The sequence below is a fragment of the Argopecten irradians genome, chromosome 15 (assembly GCF_041381155.1).
Source record: "Argopecten irradians isolate NY chromosome 15, Ai_NY, whole genome shotgun sequence".
NCBI classification, from domain to species: Eukaryota; Metazoa; Mollusca; class Bivalvia; order Pectinida; family Pectinidae; genus Argopecten; species Argopecten irradians.
The window spans coordinates 23,900,086-23,923,816 of record NC_091148.1 but is presented as its reverse complement, the minus strand read 5'-3'; the positions used below and the strand labels follow the sequence as shown (position 1 = coordinate 23,923,816).

The 23,731-nt window shown below is 34.5% G+C and overlaps 1 protein-coding gene across 4 annotated transcripts in view; it reads left to right on the top strand.

Annotated features, from left to right (window-relative positions):
• Window positions 1–7,120: 7,120 nt before the first annotated feature.
• Window positions 7,121–23,731, top strand: part of LOC138309494 (uncharacterized) — a 28,464-nt gene continuing 11,853 nt past the window's right edge. For 2 of the 4 annotated variants that reach the window (XM_069250708.1, XM_069250710.1), the window contains exons 1-12: window positions 7,126–9,892; window positions 10,984–11,112; window positions 12,107–12,344; window positions 12,764–12,927; window positions 15,483–15,619; window positions 17,431–17,571; window positions 18,080–18,218; window positions 18,813–18,894; window positions 19,244–19,477; window positions 20,064–20,193; window positions 20,938–21,143; window positions 21,700–21,822. In XM_069250708.1, coding sequence (XP_069106809.1) covers window positions 7,253–9,892; window positions 10,984–11,112; window positions 12,107–12,344; window positions 12,764–12,927; window positions 15,483–15,619; window positions 17,431–17,571; window positions 18,080–18,218; window positions 18,813–18,894; window positions 19,244–19,477; window positions 20,064–20,193; window positions 20,938–21,143; window positions 21,700–21,822 — 4,363 coding nt within the window. In that variant the 5' untranslated portion in view covers window positions 7,126–7,252. Of the gene's footprint in view, window positions 9,893–10,983; window positions 11,113–12,106; window positions 12,345–12,763; window positions 12,928–13,235; window positions 13,373–15,482; window positions 15,620–17,430; window positions 17,572–18,079; window positions 18,219–18,812; window positions 18,895–19,243; window positions 19,478–20,063; window positions 20,194–20,937; window positions 21,144–21,699; window positions 21,823–23,201; window positions 23,238–23,731 lie in introns of all 4 variants that reach the window. The other 2 variants (XM_069250707.1, XM_069250709.1) reach the window with 2 other exon arrangements.

The window sequence follows — 23,731 nt, the reverse complement described above, 5'->3', positions numbered from 1 at the left end:
GCTGTGTGTGGTACATCTTGTTTGTGATGCTGACATTAATTACATTTCTATGTCCACCCAGCTATGTCTAATGGGATTCAGTGCAGATTGTAACTGTTGTAAACTTCATCCCTATTGAAGTCTGTTACAAACAAATAGCTTTAAGACAAAGATTCGCTGCACTGGGAGCACCACATTATAATTAACTGTTAACCACTTATCTGTATGGTGAAATGTTAAAATAAAAGAAATGGTTCTGTTTCATGATGCAGTCATTTTCTCATCATCCTAAATGTACAAGTTAATGGCTATTAACTGTCATGACTGGTATGGACATTAGCTCCATGTAATATCATCTGCTTCAATACACCTATTGCTTTTCCATTTAATTTCCTCTTTCTTCCCTTCTTTCCTATTCCTTTTCATTTTCTTTCTCCCTCTTTCTTCCATCTTTCCTCTTCCTTTTCATTTTCTTTCTCCCTCCTCTTTCTTCCCCCCTTTCCTCTTCCTTCTCATTTATTTCTCCCATCTCTCCTTGATAAGTTAATATATAGAAAAATTTCTAAGACTCCTTCGTCTTCTAAATCTCTTTCTCTTCCTTCAGGTCCTTCTAATCCTTTTCTCTTCCTTCTTTAACTCCTTTATATTTTACGATATTTGACCAAATCAGCGCCCACAATGCTTAAAAATAAAACAAATAAGGTGATAGTTAAAAGAACCAAATCTAGATTAGCCATTCATAAAATGATTGTACTAAGCAAATAAGCCATAAATCATTTTGTAAGAGAAATCAATAAAGAAACATTAAAGTTTAACATTAAAGTTTTTAATTTTTTCTGTCTCCAAGTACATTGAGTTACTGGTAAGTGAAAGGTCAGGGGTGCTTATATAGGGATGGGGGTGCTTCTGTTTGGGTCAAATCCGTCTCCCTTCTTTGCCCTCCCCATTATTTTTTACCTGCTGATCCTCGTCTATAGAACACCCAGGTACCACCTATATATCCAACAGACTTTCCCTGTGTCAGGTAACTGGATGTTTTTGTGGGGGTCGGTGAGGTGAAGTGGAGTTGAAAATTACCAGCATTAGTTCTGGTGTTTATCTGAGTAGGAGATCATTCCTCACTCATCACCTATGTTTGTATATATATTTATGGTATTGGCCTTTGTACCTGTAGCTTATTCCTTCAGCTGAGAATATCTTGTACTAAAAATTACAAGAAGATTGATAGTGGATCAAATCTTAATTATTGCTTTATAGCTTGACTAAGGCCACCAGGCCCTAAAAATTTTCTAAGCAAAATTCTATTACTATTAATATTATGGTTGAACGTATACATTGTATGTATGTGTGTGGCTGGTGTTAATATACACATTTGTATGTATATATAACTGTTAATTACCAAATTTATCTGTACATTCTGTCAATTATATTTGTATACCTCCTCCTGTTACACATATCTTATGTGTCTGAGTGTTAAAAATAAAATCTTGAGAAAATCTTGAATTACTGGATTAACTCCCCCTAGTTTTAAATTTGTGCTTAGACTTATCACAAAGAAAAAAGTATCAAGCCAAATTTTAGTGATGATTGTAATATTCTACAGACTGGCGGCCAGTCTACATGATAGCTGATGAGTTTTACAAAAATAGTAAATAGAAATAGTATTTATAGGGATCAGGTTTATTGCATGATGTTTATTCCTATGAGCATGATGACTTCAGGAACAATTGAGTTTTAGCCATTACCAAATTGGCAGTAACTAAATTACCAAAGTTTATAGTCAAGTCATACTTATAGTTACAAAAATCCTTTCATTGGTGTTATTATAATATTCTTATAGAATTATATATATGGTTAGAAAATTAATTAACAAAACAGTAACAATTTGTCTTCTCAACAAAACATTGTCTGTAATATCATATTGGTTCTATAAAATGCCTACCAAATCTATGTTTGTTGGGTCCACAAAGATGGGTGTAGGTAGCATATTTGCATACTAAAGTTATGATAACGTATAACTGAAATGAAATTGCTTCTATAAAATACTTACAATGTTATACCTTATCTGAATGGTTCATCATTGCACTTGCAATGATATATTAAATCAAGCTCTTTATACATGCAATTGTGGATGTGCAATGTTTCTGATAATTGTGGATGTTTGATATTTCTGAGTCTGGTAATTAACTCTAGAATGTTCATTATACTAATGATTGAATTAGTCATGTGTTAACAGTACTAGAAATAACAGACGTTGACTTTACAAAAAACTTCTGATATCCCACTGAGTCTCTCTCTCTTTGCTGGCCTGATTTCATTATAATCACTTGCTGATTTGCATGCCAAGCTCATCATTCCTGCTGCATGCTTCCCCTACATATAGATAGAGAGTATAGAGGGGAGTAGTATTTCGTACACAGCCAGGGGAGAGAGGGCAAGCGGGCTGTACAGTGGATAGTGGCACTTCACAGTCATGATGTGGTGGTGACTGGAAAGTTGTGGTGACTTAATGTGGTGACAGGAAGTTATGATGACTCCTGGTGGTGGTGACTGGAAAGTTGTGGTGACAGGAAGTTATTGTGACTCCTGATGGTGGTGACTGGAAAGTTGTGGTGACTTACTGTGGTGACAGGAAGATATTGTGACTCCTGATGGTGGTGACTGGATTTGGTGACAGTAATTTGTGGTGGTGACTTGTGGTTGTGACTGGATATGGTAACAAGAAGTTGTGGTGGCTCCTTGTGGTGATGAATGGATGTGGTGACAGGAAGTTGTGCTGACCTGTGGTGGTGATCAGAAGTTGTGGCTCCTGATGCATGGTGCCTCATGTGGGGCTTGTAAGAGCTGAAGAGATAACAATATATCAACAGAAACATTACTTTAGAAATATATGATACAGAGGAAATGAAAAAAGGTTTTAAATCTCATGGGTACAGTTTATCAGGATGGTCTCTGAAGACTGATACAGATTTAATTCAAGGCCAAGATTTCGTTATTGAATTGTGAATACCATAACAAGCCCTGGCTTATCTACACCTTAGGATTACCTAAGCGTTAATTACAATACTTGTATATGTGTCGTCCATAAATTAAAACACTTGGTGTAAATGTTTTTAACTTACGAGGCTTAGTGTTAATACTTCTAGTACTTGTATCTGAAATGTTCATATAGACAAATATTAGGCAAATTAGAATTTTCTAAATTTTTCACTACCGGTACTTTAATTTCCTTTAAATTAAAATTAACAACTTTTTTTCCTAATACACATCAGTGCACCTAAAATTTGATGGTACTTTAAGCATTCCCTTTAAAAGTTAATTAGTGAATTAAGAGCTCTTAAAAGAACATTTAAAAATGATTGATGAACACATTTCTGAAGTAAATTAGACACTTTCATGTCAAGTATAATTGAAAAATATGTTATTTATGTAAAATTTAATTAAAAGATATGTTAAGAAGTTTTTGTGTTTGAAAATATAAATGCCTAACGAATTTTTTATTTCATTTTAGTTAGATAAGTTATTTGGAAAAAACAGACACCAATAAAATATAAAATAAAAACTTGTTCAAAGAAGTTTGGTATCAATATCAAGACTTTAATGTATTCTAGCTGATGTCTCAATCAAGCATTAAAAGTTGAAAGTTGTTAAAATGTTAAAAGTTGAAGGTTTTCTCATGTTGACCTGTCAGAGTTTGTTTCTACCTGTCAATATTAGATTTAGTTGTTTGAATAATTCCAGACTTTGATATTATTTTCATGATTATCTAATCTTCAGTCACCCAGATCAAGATAAATTGGACCATTTTGTATCTGGTGTCCTTGTTGTGTTGTGGATAAGTCGTGAAATCTTGAGATTGGACAGGTAGAAATATCTTCATCAGTTTCCGTTCTGTACATGTTGAACCCTTGTCCTAAAAATTGAGATAAAATGTGAAGTACCGAAGCCTGGAATGGAAGTTCACAGATATCACAACACATTGGGTCTATTATACGACTACTTCAGATTCTGAGAAAGGTCAAATGACAGAAGGGTGACATATCAGAGATTAGAGAATCGTGTTTGGATATGATTTTACACAAAAGTATGTCCCAGAAATCTTGACAGAATCAAACTAAAGATTGACAATGGATACATAAATTTTAATACTGAGGTCAAGTTTTATTGGATGTTACTGATGAAAATTACTTCAAACAAATCTTAAAAGAGGTTGAACTGTGATTATCAATTTATTTGGATACATCTTGTTGAATGTGGCTTTCTACTAAGTTGGAATGTAACTTTTGCGTTGTACTGATAATAACTATTCCAAGGAAAAGACAATTTGACCAAGTTTTGAGTCTTCTCACAGCTTTATTTCTATCAGTTTTAACACTAACATTAAGTTTACTTAATGCTGCTGTATGAAGGTTTTGACACTCCAATATACTGTACAGCACTATAAAAGAGTGATTTCAAAGGAATGAGGATCCATATAATTTGAGGAAATTCTTGGATTTATTTATTCCCGGAGTGTTGTGTATATATTTTGAACTTTGAACTCTGGCACCAAGTTGGGAACCATCTACTTTCTGTATCCTTTACTTTAAATCTTGCATGGAACGGATGCATGAGGAATTTTTTATTGTAAGAAGTAAGTTGATGAATTCTTATTATAGACATGCAAGTTCATGCATGTTCCTTTTCCTTGAGATCAGCAAAATTTTAGTTTTTATACTGATAGGCATAGGCATTGGTAGGACTAATAAGATAAATGTATGATAAGCCGGTTTGGTATTTTAAGACAATGTCATCTAAATTATTTAATTAAACTGAAAATTGGAAGAAAGGACCATTCACAGCAATGAATCGCTGAATATTTATTAGAATTTTACAATAACAGCTAGGATTCAATAAGATGTTTTTCAATATATGCAATAGTTTATTGAGCCTACATTTTAAGAACATATTCATGATGAAGTACTCCACCAATGTAAGAACATATTCATGATGAAGTACTCCACCAATGTAAGAACATATTCATGATGAAGTATTCCACCAATGTAAGAACATATTCATGCTGAAGTGTTTTCACCAATGTAAGAACATATTCATGATGAAGTATTTCACCAATGTAAGAACATATTCATGATGAAGTACTCCACCAATGTGAGAACATATTCATGATGAAGTACTCCACCAATTTAAGAACATATTCATTACCTCCCACTCATGTTGAATACATTGGCAGTAGAGCTGACATGTGTGTTAGGGATTTACACTGTATTTATAACATTATAATCTGGTGGTGTTAGTGTTTGTCTTGTTTCCCAGTTACATTTGTATTTGTTTACACCCTGAGGTTACAGAGGAGAACTAATTTGATGGCATCTGTTATTCCTATTATAAATCTCTTTGGCACTCATGGGATTTTCAGATTGTGCTCTTGTTCAATGTTTAGGATTTACGTTTGTGCTGTCCACATATCCTCATGACCTTTTTTAAGCATAAAAAATCCAAAGGATTCCACTTTTTTCACAAACTCCATTCCAATTACATTAGGGGACAGGAAGAGGGATAGAAACTCAAGTAGATGTTGTAACCTAAATAATACCTAATAAACAACCAAAAATTAAGGGACCCTATTTAATCTGAGGAGGGTCCCACTTATGAAAAACCCAGTGTTAACCTTGAATTATTTCCATACAGTGAAACCTGTCTATAAAGACTACCTAAGAGACAAAGAAAATGGTCTGTGTAGCTTTCGAGGTGTCTGCCCAGGTTTTAATTACATATAATTAGACGTTTGTGACTCCGAGAAAGTGGTATTGATATTCATGAGGTTTGCGATATACAGAAGTTGTTGCTAAAGCTGCTAGGTTTTACTGTAATTGAAAATGAAGTGGATAGTTACAGTTTATTAAAAAACAAAAACGAAGAAGAGCAATTTTATTTTTTAAGTGTCTGTCTAGTCACTGCAAATTCAAAATCAATAATTAACCCTGTTAATTGATCAAATCAATTGGGCCTCTTGTTAATTTAACCGTATTTCTGTATTTTCTGAAGTTTGGACAGAAAGGTTTAAATAAAATATCATTAAGACATCAGGATTTGAAATGAATCAGATAGTAAAAATAGTGTCTATGACAGAAATTATTGTTTAAATGAAGTTTCTAGCAATATGTTATATTTGTATTGAGTTGATATCTACATCTATGACTATTTGTTTGCAATTTAAAGTTTGCAGATGTTCTGTTTTCCTTAACCATATCTTTAGTATATATAAGTACAAGCCAGTGGTACAGATTCTGAAGTGGATCTACCTCATAGGATGATACGAGGAGACATGGAATTAAAATAACTTGCATACTTTCTGTTAATAATTAAGTTGCCGTTTCCTAATCACAGGGTCCTGTGTGTTACTATTAAACGTCCTGTTCAATCTCAGAATCTTGTCAACTTTATTCTATCTATCTAGTACAGGGAACTGAACTTTGCCAGTTGATGATACCTGAATTCCAATTGAATTTGGAAAGAAACTACATATTTATATTTTATACTTAATATAAACGAAGGAGAACTACATGACTGTTAAACTGTGTGTTACTGCCGATCAATTGAATTGACCCGAAGGAAGCTCTCCACTCAGACCCTATTGAACTGTTAAATAATTGACAGAAATCAATCTCATCCACCAGAGTATAAACTACAGTGGTAATCGTGCCGAGGGTCGAGGTGACCGTTTACTGTGGAGCAGAAACGTTTGAAGGACATTGTGATCTTTATCAGACCTCGGAGCTTGTCAATGAGTGATGGTAATGTGTTGGAGGACATAACGGAGATAAATTATCTCAGAGAGGTGATTTGATTGGTCAATTAGTGGTCACATGGTAATTTTGGTATTGGGTGTAATGAATGAAGGTTCCTAGATCTGTTGTGATGTATAGGTAATTGTTGTAGTGATGATTTTTTCCACATTTAAAGGTTTCTTTATTGATATTGGTAATATGAGGCGTTAAGTGTTGTATTTGAAGTCTGATATGTTATATATATAATACATCTGGAATTGGTATTAAGTTACAGATATGCTTTCATTTCATGTTCATGAAGGTTCAGTTTGAGTTCTACTAGAAATATTTCTTCATAGTAATTAATTAACATTGAGATATATGTGTTATTTCTCTTTATAGTTTAATGTCAATATTTTATAATGACAATGATAATTGATATGTGGGTTCCTGTTAAGATAAATAGCACTATTTTAAATTAATCATAATGGTTAAACTTTGACCTTATGGATCTCCAAGGATACAGGGGAGAGCTAGAGACAAGCAGACCCAGAGTTAGTATGAGACTGTTTAGGCATCAGCAACATAAACGCTATGGACAGAAAGATAACGAAAGTTTAAATTCCTCTAGAGAAACGTTACAATCAGACAAAAGTATTTCACAGCAAAATCATGAAAAATTCACCGAATTTAAAAATAGAAATTTAAAGAATGCTGTAAAAACTCCCTCTCATGAACGACTAGTCAGTCAATACTTAGTGTTTATTGAACACAAGAGTAGTCATTCCTCAAAAATAGACCGTTCAGACTCTGATAGAAATAACGACGCTAATTTACCCAAGAAAGAAACTGATAAAAAGATGAAAATAAGTTCTAAAAATGTTCAAGGTCATGGTTCAGTGAATCAAAACTGTTTTGATTTTGCCTTTAAGAGGGAAAATAAAACAAAACGCTTTCTTGGAAAATTGTTGAAATATTCTTGTACGAGTCAGAACCATAAGGATATCAATAGCAAGACAACTAAACAAGGACTCACAAAAAGTAAAGGTAAGAAGAAAAACAAATGTCCTGAAGGACAAGAGAAGTATGACTCTGACCTTGGAGGCTTTGACCTTCGTAGAGAGCCTGAAGGTCAAGACTTATGGTCAGTAGTGTCTCCCGAGAGTTATGGTAGTGACCATTCTAGTTTGGGGGAGAAAGTGGGTGGTCAGACAGAAAAATCTCCTCAGGAACATAATAGCTATTGTTCTGATAAGATTGATCTTGTAAAGGTCAGAAAAGATCAAATGGCAAAGGTCAATCATCCAGATTGTGTAATTAAGAGAAAAAGTGATAATATTCAAAATAACAGGAATATTAGTCATCTTGAAATGTCAAGTGATTGGCACTTGAATTCTAACACCATTCAAGATATAAGAAATCATCACGATGCTGAGTCAAAGGTTAGATATAGGACAGAAAAATGTGAAGATGGAAACTTTAATCCTTATGTTGAAAGAAGATTATACAGGGATACATGTCCGCTGAGGGGATCACCGTCCGATTCATACAATGACAACAAGGAGGGTTCAGTGTCTGTGGGAGAACGAATCTGGAGAAACGATGACTGTCATGTTTATAGGGACGAGAAACATGAAAATAGTAATATCTACAAATGTATCCGACCAGTGGACAACACAGGTAATGAAGCCATGTACAGAAAGTCTCAGAGAGTTACAAGTATTGGGAACAAAGTGGCTTCACCTATGGTACAGAGAAGGAGGGCTCTATTGTGTGCTACAGACAATATTCACAGATCTTCTCTGGTGAGACCTGTTGTAGTTTGTAATAGTAAGTACGACACTCCATCTACACCACAGATTCATACAAAGTCTGGTGATCTTTGTCAGAGAGTTAATGATGACAACACCGACTACTACACTCACACTAACACAGGATGTGGTTCACAGGCTTCTGATACAATTAGCCATGGAAACAGTAAGGCGATAACTATTAGGGATGGACCTGATCGTTCTAAGACGAGGATGACTTGGAGAAATGATACTTCCTACAATGATAGAAAATTTGGATGGAATTCAAATAAAGGCAAGTACAGTACTAACAATGAGGCTTGGTATGGGGTGAAACCAGAAATAGGCAATACAAACAGTGAACACAGATATCAAAGGTTATCGTCTTTTTACCAAACCAACAGTTCCATAGACTCTGGCTATGATACCTCCTGTCAACTGAGGTGCTCTGAGGAACTAGTAGATGAGAACGTCTTCCAGTGGACGGATAGCTGCAGCCCAAACCCCAGCATAAGTTGTGATCTCCATAGTCGGCAAAGACACACTTCTACAGAGTCTGAATGCTTTAGTGATCAGGAGACATTTAAAGAGAGTTTCTCGTCCTGTACTCCAGAGAAGATAGTGTTTCCTGTTGATTCATCCTGCCAATCCACATTGTGTTTCCATCAGCAGGCATCACAATCCACACCTCACCACCAACAAGAGTTCCATACTCAACAGTACCAAGAGTTATACACCCAGCAGTACCAGGAGCCCAGCCCTGAAACAGAACTGATACCTCCACTGGTCTGTATTCATTGCCCTGAAAATGTGTGCCACCGTCATATACACGGTCACTCTGGGATGTCCCTACACCATCTCCGTGAGCCGGAGGATGAGAAAATCAACTTCCAGCAAAATATCTCAAAATGTCACCATCAGAACCGTGTACCAAGTAATGACAGTCAGGCAAAGGTTATTTACAGTGACAGTCCTAACTCAGGTCATCATAGACTTGTCGGTCTAAGCACAACCTGTAAAGGTCAAAGGCCAATGAGCTCCCATGTTAATAGAAGTGGAGAATATTTGGGCAATTCCTATTGGAACAAAACAGACTGTCTGCTTGTTAATGCCAATGCAGCAACATTACCACGGAAACAAAACTTTGTAAGAAAACCCTCCCAAAACATCCATGACAATTATAAAGTATTGAAATCACCCACTAAACAACAGTTTTATGGGAACACTTTAGAGTACAGATCATGTACTCCTAAGTCACCACCACTACAATCTCCTGTCTGCAGTAAATGTGGCAGGAGCTTTCAAAGTCTGGGTGAGGATAGCCTTGGCTCCATGTCAAAGGTACAATTACATCAGGTGTGTTTTGCATGTCTGAAAAATCTTAATGAGATAATCATGTACAGCCTTTTAGAGATTGTAATTGGAGTACATGTGCTGTAAGGGATTTAGACAATTTGTATACATGTGCGTTTTTAGTGCTTTTTAGCCAAAAGATTTTTATTGCAAGTACCTCTTGTTATATTGATGGATCTATTTGAAAATGAAACTCTTTCAGTGAACACAGGGAACACTTCAATCTTTATGTAAAGAGCTTATGTTTCCTTCCATTTTTTCAACTTTTATTTCTTTTAAACAAACTTATTATAAGACATTGCTAGAAATCTGCTAATTAGATTTTGTACATGTAACTTAGAATAAGACTGGCCACCAGGCTCTGGAATATAAAAAAAACCACTTAAATTTGACTTGATTATTTTTGTCTCTACTACATGCCTGAAGTTTCAAACAAGGGGGAGATAATCTAGTAAAAAACTGCTGAGAAAGTTTTATCATCAGCTTAGGGTCTGGTGGCCAGTTTTATGATATGTTTACTGGGGTTATAGGGGAGATAACTCTCACTTATGGTTATAATAATGGAAAAATGAAATCATACGTGGTGAAAGGAAAGATAACCCAAATTACTTATTATTCTGATGAATAATGAATATGTAAATTTTAGCTCATGTATTACCACATATTTCACTTTTTTGCTGCAAAAATTTCATGGCTATATATTTCTGTTATGAAGTGAATGAAACAATCTTACCCAAAATACCTATAAAATCTTGGAGGTTATTTATACCATTAACAGAGCTACAGAAATTTACAAATTCATATTTTTATCTTTAAATGTTCATCAAAAAATGATATATGATTGCTTGTTTAAGCTATTGTGTACACACTTACCGTATTCGACCCAAAAAATAAGACGAAATTATTGCAAATCTAGACAGTATTTTGCAGTTTTGGTCTTTATTTATGCGTGGACAATTGAAATCGAGGCCTCAAAAAGTGGGAGGGCGCTTATAGGGACATGGGCGCTTATTGGGTCCAATACGGTAACATTATTTTACAGGATTTATCTATAATTGCCTCTTTGACTGATTTCTGATTTTGTATCATTACAGAGCCCACAGCATGCTAATTTACAGCGCACCAATAGGCTAAATGCAGGGGAGAGCAAGTACCAGTCGCAAGTCAGTGGGTCGGGGCACAAGGCCTCCTCAAAACACAAGGCCGGAGTCATCCACCAGGAGGTAAGTACAGGTCAGGGGTCATACATAGGTCAGGGGGTCACACAACAGTGGGTCAGGACACAAGGCATCCTCAAAACACAAGGCAGGAGTCATCCACCAGGAGGTAAATACAGGTCAGGGGTCACATATAGGTCAAGGGTCACATATAGGTCAGGAGTCACTTAGGTTGGGATATATACAGAACAGTGGCTGCAGACACAAACTATCTCTAGGATCTGGGTTCATGCAGCTATTAGGAGCTACACAGCTATATCAGTTCTTGAGGAGCTATGAAGTCAAAGAATTAAAAGTACTGACGATGGAGTTATAGAATCATTTAAGTCAAAGTACTGAAAGTACTTAGGAAGAAGTCAAAAAAACAAAAAGACTGTTAATAGATCAGAAGTCAAACTGATCAGGAATGGTCCATGGAAAGGTAGAGGTCATACAGGTATTCTGATTTCTTATAACATGCATTTGTGCATGTTTGAGAAGCCTGTTTATAGTTATTTTGTCTTTCTAAAATATTAAATCTTATTGCCATAAACACTGATTATAAAACAAAGGTATTTTATGTTTGAGTGTTGCCACTTTAAATACTACTTTATTATGTTTGATTAATTAGTATTGTCGGAATACAGATAATATATATGTGTTTCTCTTTGCTTCAGGGTGGTAAGTTAGTAGCTACCGTAGCACCTACCACACTGCCTCATCTTTGATTAGTATTGTCAGAATATAGATAATATATATGTGTTTCTCTTTGCTTCAGGGTGGTAAGTTAGTAGCTACCGTAGCACCTACCACACTGCCTCATCTTTGATTAGTATTGTCAGAATATAGATAATATATATGTGTTTCTCTTTGCTTCAGGGTGGTAAGTTAGTAGCTATATGTGTTTCTCTTTGCTTCAGGGTGGTAAGTTAGTAGCTACCGTAGCACCTACCACACTGCCTCATCTTTGATTAGTATTGTCAGAATATAGATAATATATATGTGTTTCTCTTTGCTTCAGGGTGGTAAGTTAGTAGCTACCGTAGCACCTACCACACTGCCTCATCTTAGCCATCAGAAGGATCATCATCATAGCCACCACAAACATGGTCACCATGAAAACGATTCCAATACATTGCCACAGCTAAACAAGTCGCAACCCGAATCAGTCACGCGGCAAAACTCCTTCTCCACCACCGCCACGCCCGATCGCACGAAACGCGATCAATATGGCAACAAGCTTCCTATGTCTCCTTCGGGTATGTCCTGGTTTGCTTGAAAGCGAAACAATCAGGAAAAATATCTAGATTAAAATTAAAGATACATTTTTACCGAGACTCTTAAATGAAATGGAAGACAAGTTATCCTAAAGAAATGATAATCATTAGCTTCATTAATAATACTTACAACGCTTAAACACTTTATTCAGATCCTAAATAAGTTCTCAATACGAATAGAAACATTGGTGACATCAAGACCATAAGGCAGTTGCAAAAAGCTTCTCTTTTGTTTGGGAACATTATTGATCATGATAACGAATGGAATTTCTGATAAGAACTTATTGAATTTGCTTTATATTTTGCTTGATGTTATGAATCATGTAAGTGTGTTTGGGGATTTTGTAAGCAGAGTTGTTAAATATGTGTTTTATTACACTATGATGATCTTGGTTACACAGAGGCCCTAAAGCTGTACAGGAACAAGCTAACGGCCTTTGAACAGACAGAAATCCTCGACTACCCTGAAATATGGTTCCTGGGATTGGAAGCGAAGAAGATAGAGGGCGTTCCGGGTGGTGCACAAAATAACGGATATGATGATGAGAATGGTTCTTACATCAAGGTACTTTCATGTTATGTTATTTTAGTACAAAGTTGTACCAACATTTTCTTTAATTTAATCATATTACCTTTGGATCTGGAAATGTTTTTGAAGTTATTCAAGACGCAATCCAGCCTATGAAATAATTTACATGTCTTTAAAGACAGCTCAAGAGTAAAGAATCATTCAGAAAAGTTAATTTTCATTTATAGATAATACAATACCTCTTAAAAAAGAGTTATATATAGGTTTTCTACACATATACAGAGGATACTTTTAGAGTAACAGCTTGTTTAGGACAATAGTCTTATTTACAAATCTATTTTTAGCTTGTTAACGACCATCTTGCATTCCGTTATGAAATTTTGGAAGTTCTTGGAAAAGGATCATTTGGTCAGGTGATCAAGGCGATTGATCACAAAATTGGTACCGAGGTTGCAATCAAACTTATCAGAAATAAAAAGAGGTAACATTAGACTAGATGTATTATATTTACTCCTCGCTCCTCGTGCTTGCTGCATCCTCCAAGATCGCATTTACAAGTAGTGATGTAGAAACTCGTAGTAGAGAGTGACATTCTGCTTTTCAACGATACGCAAGTCATGTTTATATCATATATCTTAAGATTTGTAACAAAAATCATCTTCTGTCTTTATATTTAATGAGTGTTGCTTTTGAATTTTTCAGAATCATTAAATGATTTTCTGTCAGGAAATAAATATATTGAAATGTGAAGCTTCAGATAGATATAAATATAAAAACAGGGTAATTTCTAGCTAGTGAGGTGCATAGTGTAATTCTTAAACATCAGCTGTACATGTCTTAAAATATGAGTCAGCTTATAGATTTCATATTTTGCCACTTGAAATCTTAAGAAATAGTTGTTTCACGGGTGCCCAGAAACGATAGTGTGACGGCACGTAAATCTCTTCACTTCTTCTAGTTGTTTAGGGTATAGATATAAAAAATGGTTATTTCGAGCTAGTGAGGTACAAAGTGTAATTCTTAAACATTAGCTGTATACATGTAAATATCTTAAAATATGAGTCAGCTTATAGATTTCATATTTTGCCTCTTGAAATCTTAAGAAATAGTTGTTTCAGGTATAGATATAAAAAATGGTTATTTCGAGCTAGTGAGATGCATAGTGTAATTTTTAAACTTTAGCTGTATACATGTAAATATCTTAAAATATGATTCAGCTTATATATTTCATATATTGCCTCTAGAAGTCTTAAGATATAGTTGTTTCTGCTAGCAGATGGAGTTCACCTTCTGTAGATATCGTATGTGTCTTGAGTGTTACTTCAAGCTGATAAATGTCAGCTTCTGATATCTTCAAAATGAATATTAGCCTACTGATCATGAAGTCCATCTTCTACACTAGTTATACCTCAAGTTCCTCATGTTAAAGGGATTTTACTTTCTTTCTGTAGCAATATCAAAATACTACTGCTCTTGCTGTTGGAGCTCAATTTTTACTTGTAGAGATATAGACATTACTGATAGAATTTACCCATGACCTATAGAGATCTTGAGATATGTGCATTTGCTGCTAGCTAATGAAAATCATATGCTAATTGAAGATATCTCAAAATTTGAGTTATAGCAAATGGATAGAAATTATTTTTGTTTTGAAGACCTTAATTAATAAGGAATTGTTTTGCTTGCTGATGCGTGGAAGATTCTGCCCATAGAGATTTATGCTATATCTTTCCTGCAAAGCTTGTGGAAATCATTATTTGTCATAGAGATCTAAGATATTTGTGTTACTGCTAGCTCATAGAAGTAGTTACTTGTGATTGCATGTATTGTATGTCTATATGGGTATCAATGAAGTTAAGTTGATCTAATGACAGTACATGTATAGTAATAAATATATTGTTGATTTTATAGATTTCCTAGATCCTTGAGTTTACAACATACTTCGAAGATATATTTCGTGGTTAAATTTTAACACATTCAGCAATAGGTATTACTTGTAGCAAATCTTATTACAAATCAAATTACTGAAAGTATTGTAAAGGAGTTTGTAAGATAGCCTCATATAAATCAAAGTTCTGAAAGCACTGTGTGTTACTGCTTATGTCAAACTTTCATTTATTTCATTTAAATTAACCTGTTGAAAAAAACTGAAGGAATATTTAGAAGGAGAAAAAAACAGAAAAAGGCTGATTCAGCTTCTACATAGAATATACAAAATTTGCAACACCCTTGCAAATGATCTACACTTTGTTTATTGTTTATTATCATGTAATATGTCAAGTTAATTTTCAACATTAATAGATTCAACTTCAAATTACAGCTTGACAGTCTCGAAAACGAAAAAGAATAAAAAAAAAATACCTTGAAATATCTTTAATCTTGGACACTACTGCAAATGTGTCATGATTTTTAATGCCTTCAGCAATCTTGAGGATATATTATGACAGAACATGAGCTAACATTTCTGAAATTTTGATTACCACTTGCACATAGCTTTTTCCAGTATATGCTTGCCTATCTATATGACCTTGACCTTCCTATTCATGCTTTTCTATAGTTATGACCTTGCTGTTTTTGCGCTTGTTTTGAAGGTCATGCATGACCATATGGTGTATCGCTATGAGATCCTGGAAGTCCTGGGCAAGGGGTCATTTGGTCAAGTGGTCAAGTGTTATGACCACAAAACTGATCAAATGGTTGCAATCAAAATCATACGAAACAAGAAAAGGTTTGTAGTGTGGTTTTGTTAACTGTTGTATTAACTGCTAATTGAAAGAACTAAATATTCCTTTATTTCGGGGTTTATTTTGATAGAGATACATGCACATATTGCAATTAATTTGTAGATGTTGTAAACAGAATAACACAGTAAAGGCAGATTAAAGAGTAAAAAATAAAAATTATGATTTAATGAAATTTCCATATATCATCTTGAAATTATTTTCAAATGGGAAGATTTGAGTTGAATATTAAATGTTAAAATTAGGATTCACCATATGTTCTAGCTCACATTCTATTATATATACTAATACAGCATGAATGATTGAACAACGATATGGTGATTATTTCACTAATTATAATTGATGAATGCACTACTAACATGTTTATTTCGATTTTGCATTATGTTTCAGTGTTGCGTAAGGTTTTTAAAAACTCAACTTATCAATTTGGTTATATGAAAAAATTACTTTAATTTGTTAAATTTCTAATTATCCCCCGCTTTCTCCGAAACGGGGGATATTCATTTGGGTTTGTCCGTCTGTCTGTCTGTCCGTCTGTCCGTAGCGCTTCATTTCCGTGCAATAACTGTAAGAGATGTAAACCAATTTTCTTCAAACTTGGTGACAAGATTAAATACCTCAAGGGCACGGCCAAGTTTGATCGCAGCTGTCGATGGACCATATTTAGCAGAGTTATGGCCCTTTGAATTACTAAAAACATCATTTTCCGCCATTTCTGTGCATTAAGTGTAACAAATGTAAACCGATTTTCTTCAAACTTGGTAACAAGGTTGAATGCCTTAAGTGCCTGGCCAGGTTCGATCAACTTTTTCAGCGGATGTTATTTATAAGAGTTACTAAAAACATCATTTTCCGCCATTTCTGTGCATTAAGTGTAACAAATGTAAACCGATTTTCTTCAAACTTGGTAACAAGGTTGAATGCCTTAAGTGCCTGGCCAGGTTCGATCAACTTTTTCAGCAGATGTTATTTATAAGAGTTATGGCCCTTTCTTTACTACAAATGTCATTTTTCTGCAGTTTCTGTGTAATAACTAACAAATGTTAAAACCAATATTGTTGAAACTTGGTAACAAACTTAAATGCCTTAAGGGCTTAGCCAAGTTCGATCGCCACTTTTGGCAGATCTTAATTAGCAGAGTTATGGCCCTTTGATTTAATAAAAAAGAAGTCATTTTCTGCCACTTCCATACAATAACTGTAATAAATATTAACCGATTTTCTTCAATCTTGGTAACAAAGTTGAATGTCTTAAGGGCTCAGCCAAGTTCGATCGCCACTTACGACAGACCCTATTTAGCAGAGTTATGGCCCTTTGATTTAATAAAAAAAAAGTCATTTTTTGCAATTTCCCTGCAATAACTTTAATAAATCTTAACCGAATTTCTTCAAACTTGGTAACAAGGTCAAATGCCTTAAGGGCTTGGCCAAGGTGTTTCAACCAAGGCTAAACCTAACCTCAATAATGTTTACCTACAATATGTCCTGAAAGCGGGTGATGGAAATTCCACGAATTTGCTTGTTTTCAAATACATGTTGATGTTTTGTTAATAAGGTTAATCAATTAAATCGATTGCATTGCCCAGGATGGAATATTTATTGTATGTGAAATATTCTAAGTTAAGGAGATCAGCTCCATATCAAATGCTAAGATTCAATATAAAAATAGTTTGGTACTCTTCACTTTAACATTTATAATTTCCTGCCTTTAACACAAAGATGATGGTCTTTGTTCTAACATAAACTCTTCAATAATTTGTTAAACAATGCATTCCTAATCGTTTACTCCCCATTATCAGGTTCCATCACCAAGCCTTGGTAGAAGTAAAGATCCTTGATGCACTACGACGTAAAGACAAGGACAATCAGTTTAATATAATACACATGGGTGAATACTTCTGTTTCCGTAACCACCTGTGTATCACATTCGAACTCATGGGGTAAGTCGTACCTGGTGGTGAGCATGCCTCAATGAATGTATTCTCATATCCTGATCAACCTATAAAAAAAATAAGGTCATAATATATAACAGAGTTACTAATAGGCTGAGTACCCAGTCCAACAACCAATCAGAAATTGTGATTCAAAGCTCAACATTGCATTAGTTGTCATAGAGAATCATGTGTGTTTGTCAAATGAACCAGATTTCCCACAAATTTCTTTTGAAAGTAAAATGATGGACTATCTTAAAACCAGTTATATATGCAGGTAAAATTTTTCATCCTTTTAGCAAAAAACAAGAAAATTAAATTTCAGAGGTTTTAAATGTTTACATTCTGACTTTCTAGGTCTGTAAAAGTCCAACATTTCTTAACATTTTTGTGGATGAATTTTTCACAATCATAGCTCTGTCCCTCGAAAGTGCAAAAAAATATTCCTGTGAAGAAAACCAGCTATTCGGTATTTCATGCAATTATTTTATGTATTTTTTTCCTGATTCCTTGCCAGGATGAACCTGTATGAGCTGATAAAGAAGAATAACTTCCAAGGATTCAGTATAGCCCTGATACGCCGCTTTGCCTTCTCCCTACTACAATGTCTCAAACTACTGCAGCGGGACCGAATAATCCACTGTGATTTAAAACCAGTAAGTCACTTCACAACTCGTTATTGTTTTTCATTCTCTTCAGCTTCTGTTTAGCACTCAGCATCAAGGGAGTAGGATCACTGGTTTGCCTTTGTCAGTACACTGTGACCAGATGGGATGTACTTGTTCAGTGTCTTCTGAGGCATGAGGGCAAGAGCTCCACTATCACAAGGAGACACACCATGGATATACTGCAGCTCCCCTATCACAAGGAGACACACCATGGATATACTGCAGCTCCCCTATCACAAGGAGACACACCATGGATATACTGCAGCTCCCGTATCACAAGGAGACACACCATGGATATACTGCAGCTCCCCTATCACAAGGAGACACACCATGGATATACTGCAGCTCCCCTTAACATACAAACATTCACACACCACAACACATTGTATGTATGGGAGGCTGTCCTTGAATGACCTTTGCTGTTAATAAGCTAATAAACCAAACTAAACATCATCTACTGATGAATTCATTTGCATTGAATATAGTTCTTTCTGCTGTTGTCTCTGTGATCTGTTGCTATTTATTGATGTTTCACTTCCACAGGAACTCTTATGTAACAAAATGTCCTTAATCTTTTCACAGGAAAATATTTTATTACGGCAGAGAGGTCAAAGCTCAATAAAGGTCATAGATTTTGGGTCAAGTTGTTATGAACATCAAAGAGGTCAGTATAAAAATGTATTTCTAACAAATTATAATATGATTCATAATTTTCAGACTTAGAAAGGTTGAAAAATGTTGTTCAGAATTGTTTAACACTAGGGAGTTTGCATTTGAAATCGAATTGATTGAAAAAATATGCTACAACAGGAATGTTCATGTAATAATGTTGCTTTTGAAAGTTGCCATACAGATTATGGAGCATCATACACAATTATAAATAGATACATTTAAAAAAAATGTTTATGTATACAGTTTTGCCTTAAAAAATCTTTGAAATAATAGTGTTAACTGTTTATTTTAAACTTTTATATTATTTTGAAATTTTTTTTTATATTTTTTTTTTGCTACAGTTTACACATACATCCAGAGTAGATTTTACCGGTCGCCGGAGGTGATCCTGGGCTACCCCTACTCCATGCCTATAGATATGTGGAGCTTTGGCTGTATCCTGGCAGAACTTTACACAGGCTATCCACTCTTCCCAGGGGAAAACGAGGTGGAACAACTCGCCTGTATAATGGAGGTGTTAGGTTTACCTCCCTCACAAGTTCTAGACCAGGCTACCAGGAGGAGACTTTTCTTTGGTACATCACATATATATAAAGTTGAAGTCTAAAATATTAAGCAGATATTTCTTGTTTTATACTTTTGTGTTTGTTATCAATGATAGCAAAACATCTGGCCATTGGGCATGGTTTCAAAATCATTTATTATTTTAAAGAAATTCCTTAATGTTAAATTGTCAATTGAAAAAATCAAACTGTTTTATCGATCATTTAGTGCAAGATATTCACACTTAGATGACTTTCTGGAAATTCGAACTTACCTCACCTTAAATGCCAAAAATTATCTCCCCTTTTTAAGTAAACCACCATAAGAATAAAACTTTCCAGAGAATTTAATCTATTGATGGTGCTATGGCCAACAATATTTAATTAAATCTTTCAGGGAAGTATAACACTGGACAAAACGAAAAATGGCTATGGATTTTTCTTAGATACCCATAATCTAGCCTTAATTTGTAATTTAGTTTCAACTTAGTTTCAAATTGGAAAATACATTTATGTTTTATTATAAACAATCTTATTAAGAAGTTATACATGAAGTACAATATTATTTGATGATGTTGTAGCTATGAGTTACAGTTTTGACACCAATTCCCTGTTGTAGACTCTAAGTGCAATCCACGGTGCATCACCAACAGTAAGGGTAAGAAACGACGTGTGGGATCTAAGGATCTACAGCAGGCTGTCAAAACGAGCGACGCTAACTTCCTCGACTTCATCCGACGATGTCTCGAGTAAGTCATTACATCATGTAAACACTCTTTACAAATTTGTTCTTTGTTAAAATGGCTTGAGAAAGATTGCTAGTAAAATAACATATATTGAGGATTGTTTAATAGCAAGATTGCCAAAAAAGGACGTGTAAATATGAATTGATATTAATTACGTACCATATTCGACTCAATAAGTGCCCAGATCATTTTAAAAATTGAAAAAATAAAAATATGCTTAATAAGACGAAATTATTGCAAACCCATACAGTTTTGATAGTCTTGGTCTTATGTCTTGAGCAATTGAAACTGAGACCTCAAAAGGGGGGAGGGGCGCTTATAGTGACATGGCGCTTATCGGATCAAATACAGTAAGTGGCCCATTAAGCCACATCATACAGCCATGTTATAGATATCACAAGACACATGTGTCTTATCACTATTGTAATGTCACTGATAATAATGATACCGTAATCAAAATGTAAGGTCTGGTACTTATATGATAAACAGAATCTAATACTTGTGACTACTTAATATGAAATTTATTAAACTCATTAAATAATTTAATATGGAACTCACTTAAAGGCTCATGTCATATAAATTTTTGAACTCCTTTAATAGCATTTCATATTATATACCCTACAATTTACACTTTTGGTTTGCAAGCTAGTGCATGAAATTTTTGGTAAATCTGTGCAAAACAGAAACTAACACAGTTTTTGCACAAATATAGAGAACTCAATGTAAGATCGTCTATTTGTGTTATAGATGGGACCCCAGTATACGACTGACTCCTGAGGAGGCTTTACAACACGAATGGATTAAGGAAGGACTTGTACATAGAAGGGGAAGGGAATCTAACCGTAATCAAAAGTCAACACATCGCACATCACCAGCTGTCTCAGAATCCACAAACGCTTCGGAAGCTTACAAACCGGATCCCTATAAGGTTCCAGCACAGCCCCCTGTTAAAGGTAATCAGCACTTTCTTAATTACCTGTTACTGGTATTGTCTAAATGCATCTTAAAAAACATTTGAAACTCGCCGGTCATTTTGATCTAGACTGAATAAGATCTTGATATTTATTGGTAAAAGAATGTGTGACAGCCCATGGTCACAGTGACTGAGTTTTTACAACAAGATATGAAGACCTGTAGGGCATTTGTGGGAGATAAATTAAAAGCCAAGCCAAATGGAAAATCAAAGTACTGAAAGCACTGTGAAGTCTACAAAGTTCTTACTCAGGAGATTGAAGATTAGCAAAGGTTGCAACTCTACAAAATAATATTTGCATGTGCTCTGTTAACCTTAAACACTTCAGGATTAAAGAAATACATGTTGTTTATAAAATCAACTGTTACTTCTTGAAAGCAATAGTTGTATTTATTAAGACATTATTGAAAACAAATGTACTGTGTAAGTAAAAGACCAAATGCATTCAACTTGAAATTAAAGGGTCTAAGTATATCAAGTACAGTAGCATTTTAAAAAGAAGCCACTTAAATCTAAATGTTATCTGTTTTTTTTAGAACGTCAAAAGAGTGGAGAGAACTGGAAAGTGAATCTAAAAGAGAGAAAGAGTGCCAAAGTAAGGGAGCGTGTGCCTCCTGTAGGGGCTTCAGCCGAGCAGAAACACGACGAAGTAGCTCGAGGTATGTAGATTAGCAAAATATTATATTGAAATTTAAAAATCATTGATATAACACACGAAAGTGGAAAAATAGTTATAAGACCAAAAAAATAATATGTCTGTTTAGAGTTACATTAGCTCAAAAAAATAGGGTCAGTAGTTCTGTGGGTTTTTTTTAGTGTCTTTCACTCTAAAATAATGGCCGGAACCAGAGTCTGAGATCGAAATCGCAAGTTTTAAATTTTTTTCACAGAAAAGTTGGGGAAAAATTTAGGGTTGGGGGTAAAAAATTAGGGTCGGTCGGGTAACCCTAAACAGACTTAGTTTTTTGTTTGGCCTAATTGCATTTTACATTTCAAATATTCATGATAATACAGGGGTTTCAAGATACTAAACCAACGTTGGTAAAGTACAAAAATAATGGTATCATAATCAGCGGAAGATGGGACTAATAGAGGGTAAATCATATTTTACCCACACTATTGTTATATCAGAATCGATGCAAGCATTACATTATTACATTGATTCAGTATATGTTGGTCAAGTTTGATACCTACAATGGAAATTATCACTTAATATTTTAACCTTTGACCTTGAATATTGTACAAATGTGTTGTTTGTTAATGTCACCTTTAACTGTCACCTGAACATGTTATACTATACCTACCCTTTATCTTTGTTCCAAATTTCCTTCTAAACACTTTGTATTGATACTAACATTTGTTTGTATTTACAAGATAGATCTCCCTCCCATGTTAACTAATTAATTCTTCTGTTGATTGATGTCTATATATACATATGCTGACATTAATCTCTGAATGTTGCTGACCATTCTACTAACCACTTCTTTACTGATAAATTTAATGATAGTGATTAAAATCAACGTTGACCTTTGTGATTTTGTCGTATTTTGACCATAAACTAATACTGTCTTAATAATATTCCTCAATATATTGCCCTACACTGGCCATCAGTCCCTTTGTTATTGAAGTGATTTTCTCGCCAGAAATCTAACACTAGATTGTCTCCTCCTAAACTTAAGATCAGACTTGTCATAGTGACAAAAATTGTCGCATCAAATTTTAGTGACGTTTTTAATTTTTTAGAGACTGGTGGCCAGTAAAATATTGACTATAATTTAATAAAAAATCAATCTTGATGTTTATAACAATACATTTGTATTAAGGTTAAATGTAATTTTAATAATGACATTGTCTTTTAACCCTGACCATGACTTTGTAAGTTTTAATCTTGACCTTAACATTTGATACTGACCTTGACATTGGTTTTAAGCCTGACTTTGACCTTGGTTATTAACCCTGACTTCGACCTTTGATACTAATCTTTATCAATCCTGCTTGACCTTGACCTTTCTAACTAACCTTGACCTTTGTTTTGTAGATATAGACTCTCTGTTGTTCTCCTGTCATGTTATCAGTAGGTACCGTTATCCTGCACTCCTATTTTGTCTGCTGCACCTTTCTATGTCCCAGATAGAGCTTACAGTAGGAAAGTATTGAATGTTTCCCTTTGCTGCTTAGTAGTTGTATCAAACTTATCAAACAGTGATAAAAAGGGTCTGTATTTTGATCAGAATGCAAAATTTCATGGTACAAAATATTGAATAAAGTTTGTTTAGAATCCCCAACATGACTTTCTAGACATTAAGAGTAGACAATGAGGAAGAAAAATAGCTGATGTAATGTTTCCTTCATTTGAGAATCTGCAACATTTTCACTTTACTTTGCTAAAGCTTAATGCAAAAAACCCCAGCAAATTGTTTACCTTATATGTGTTAAAGCCTCTCGGCTTGACTTACGAAAGTATGGCTGATAAAGAATCACTGGTGGTTACATTTTTTAGGACTGAATACTCTTATATTTATAAGATTTTCAGCAGTACCTGGGATTTATCTTCGATAAAAAGAAGTG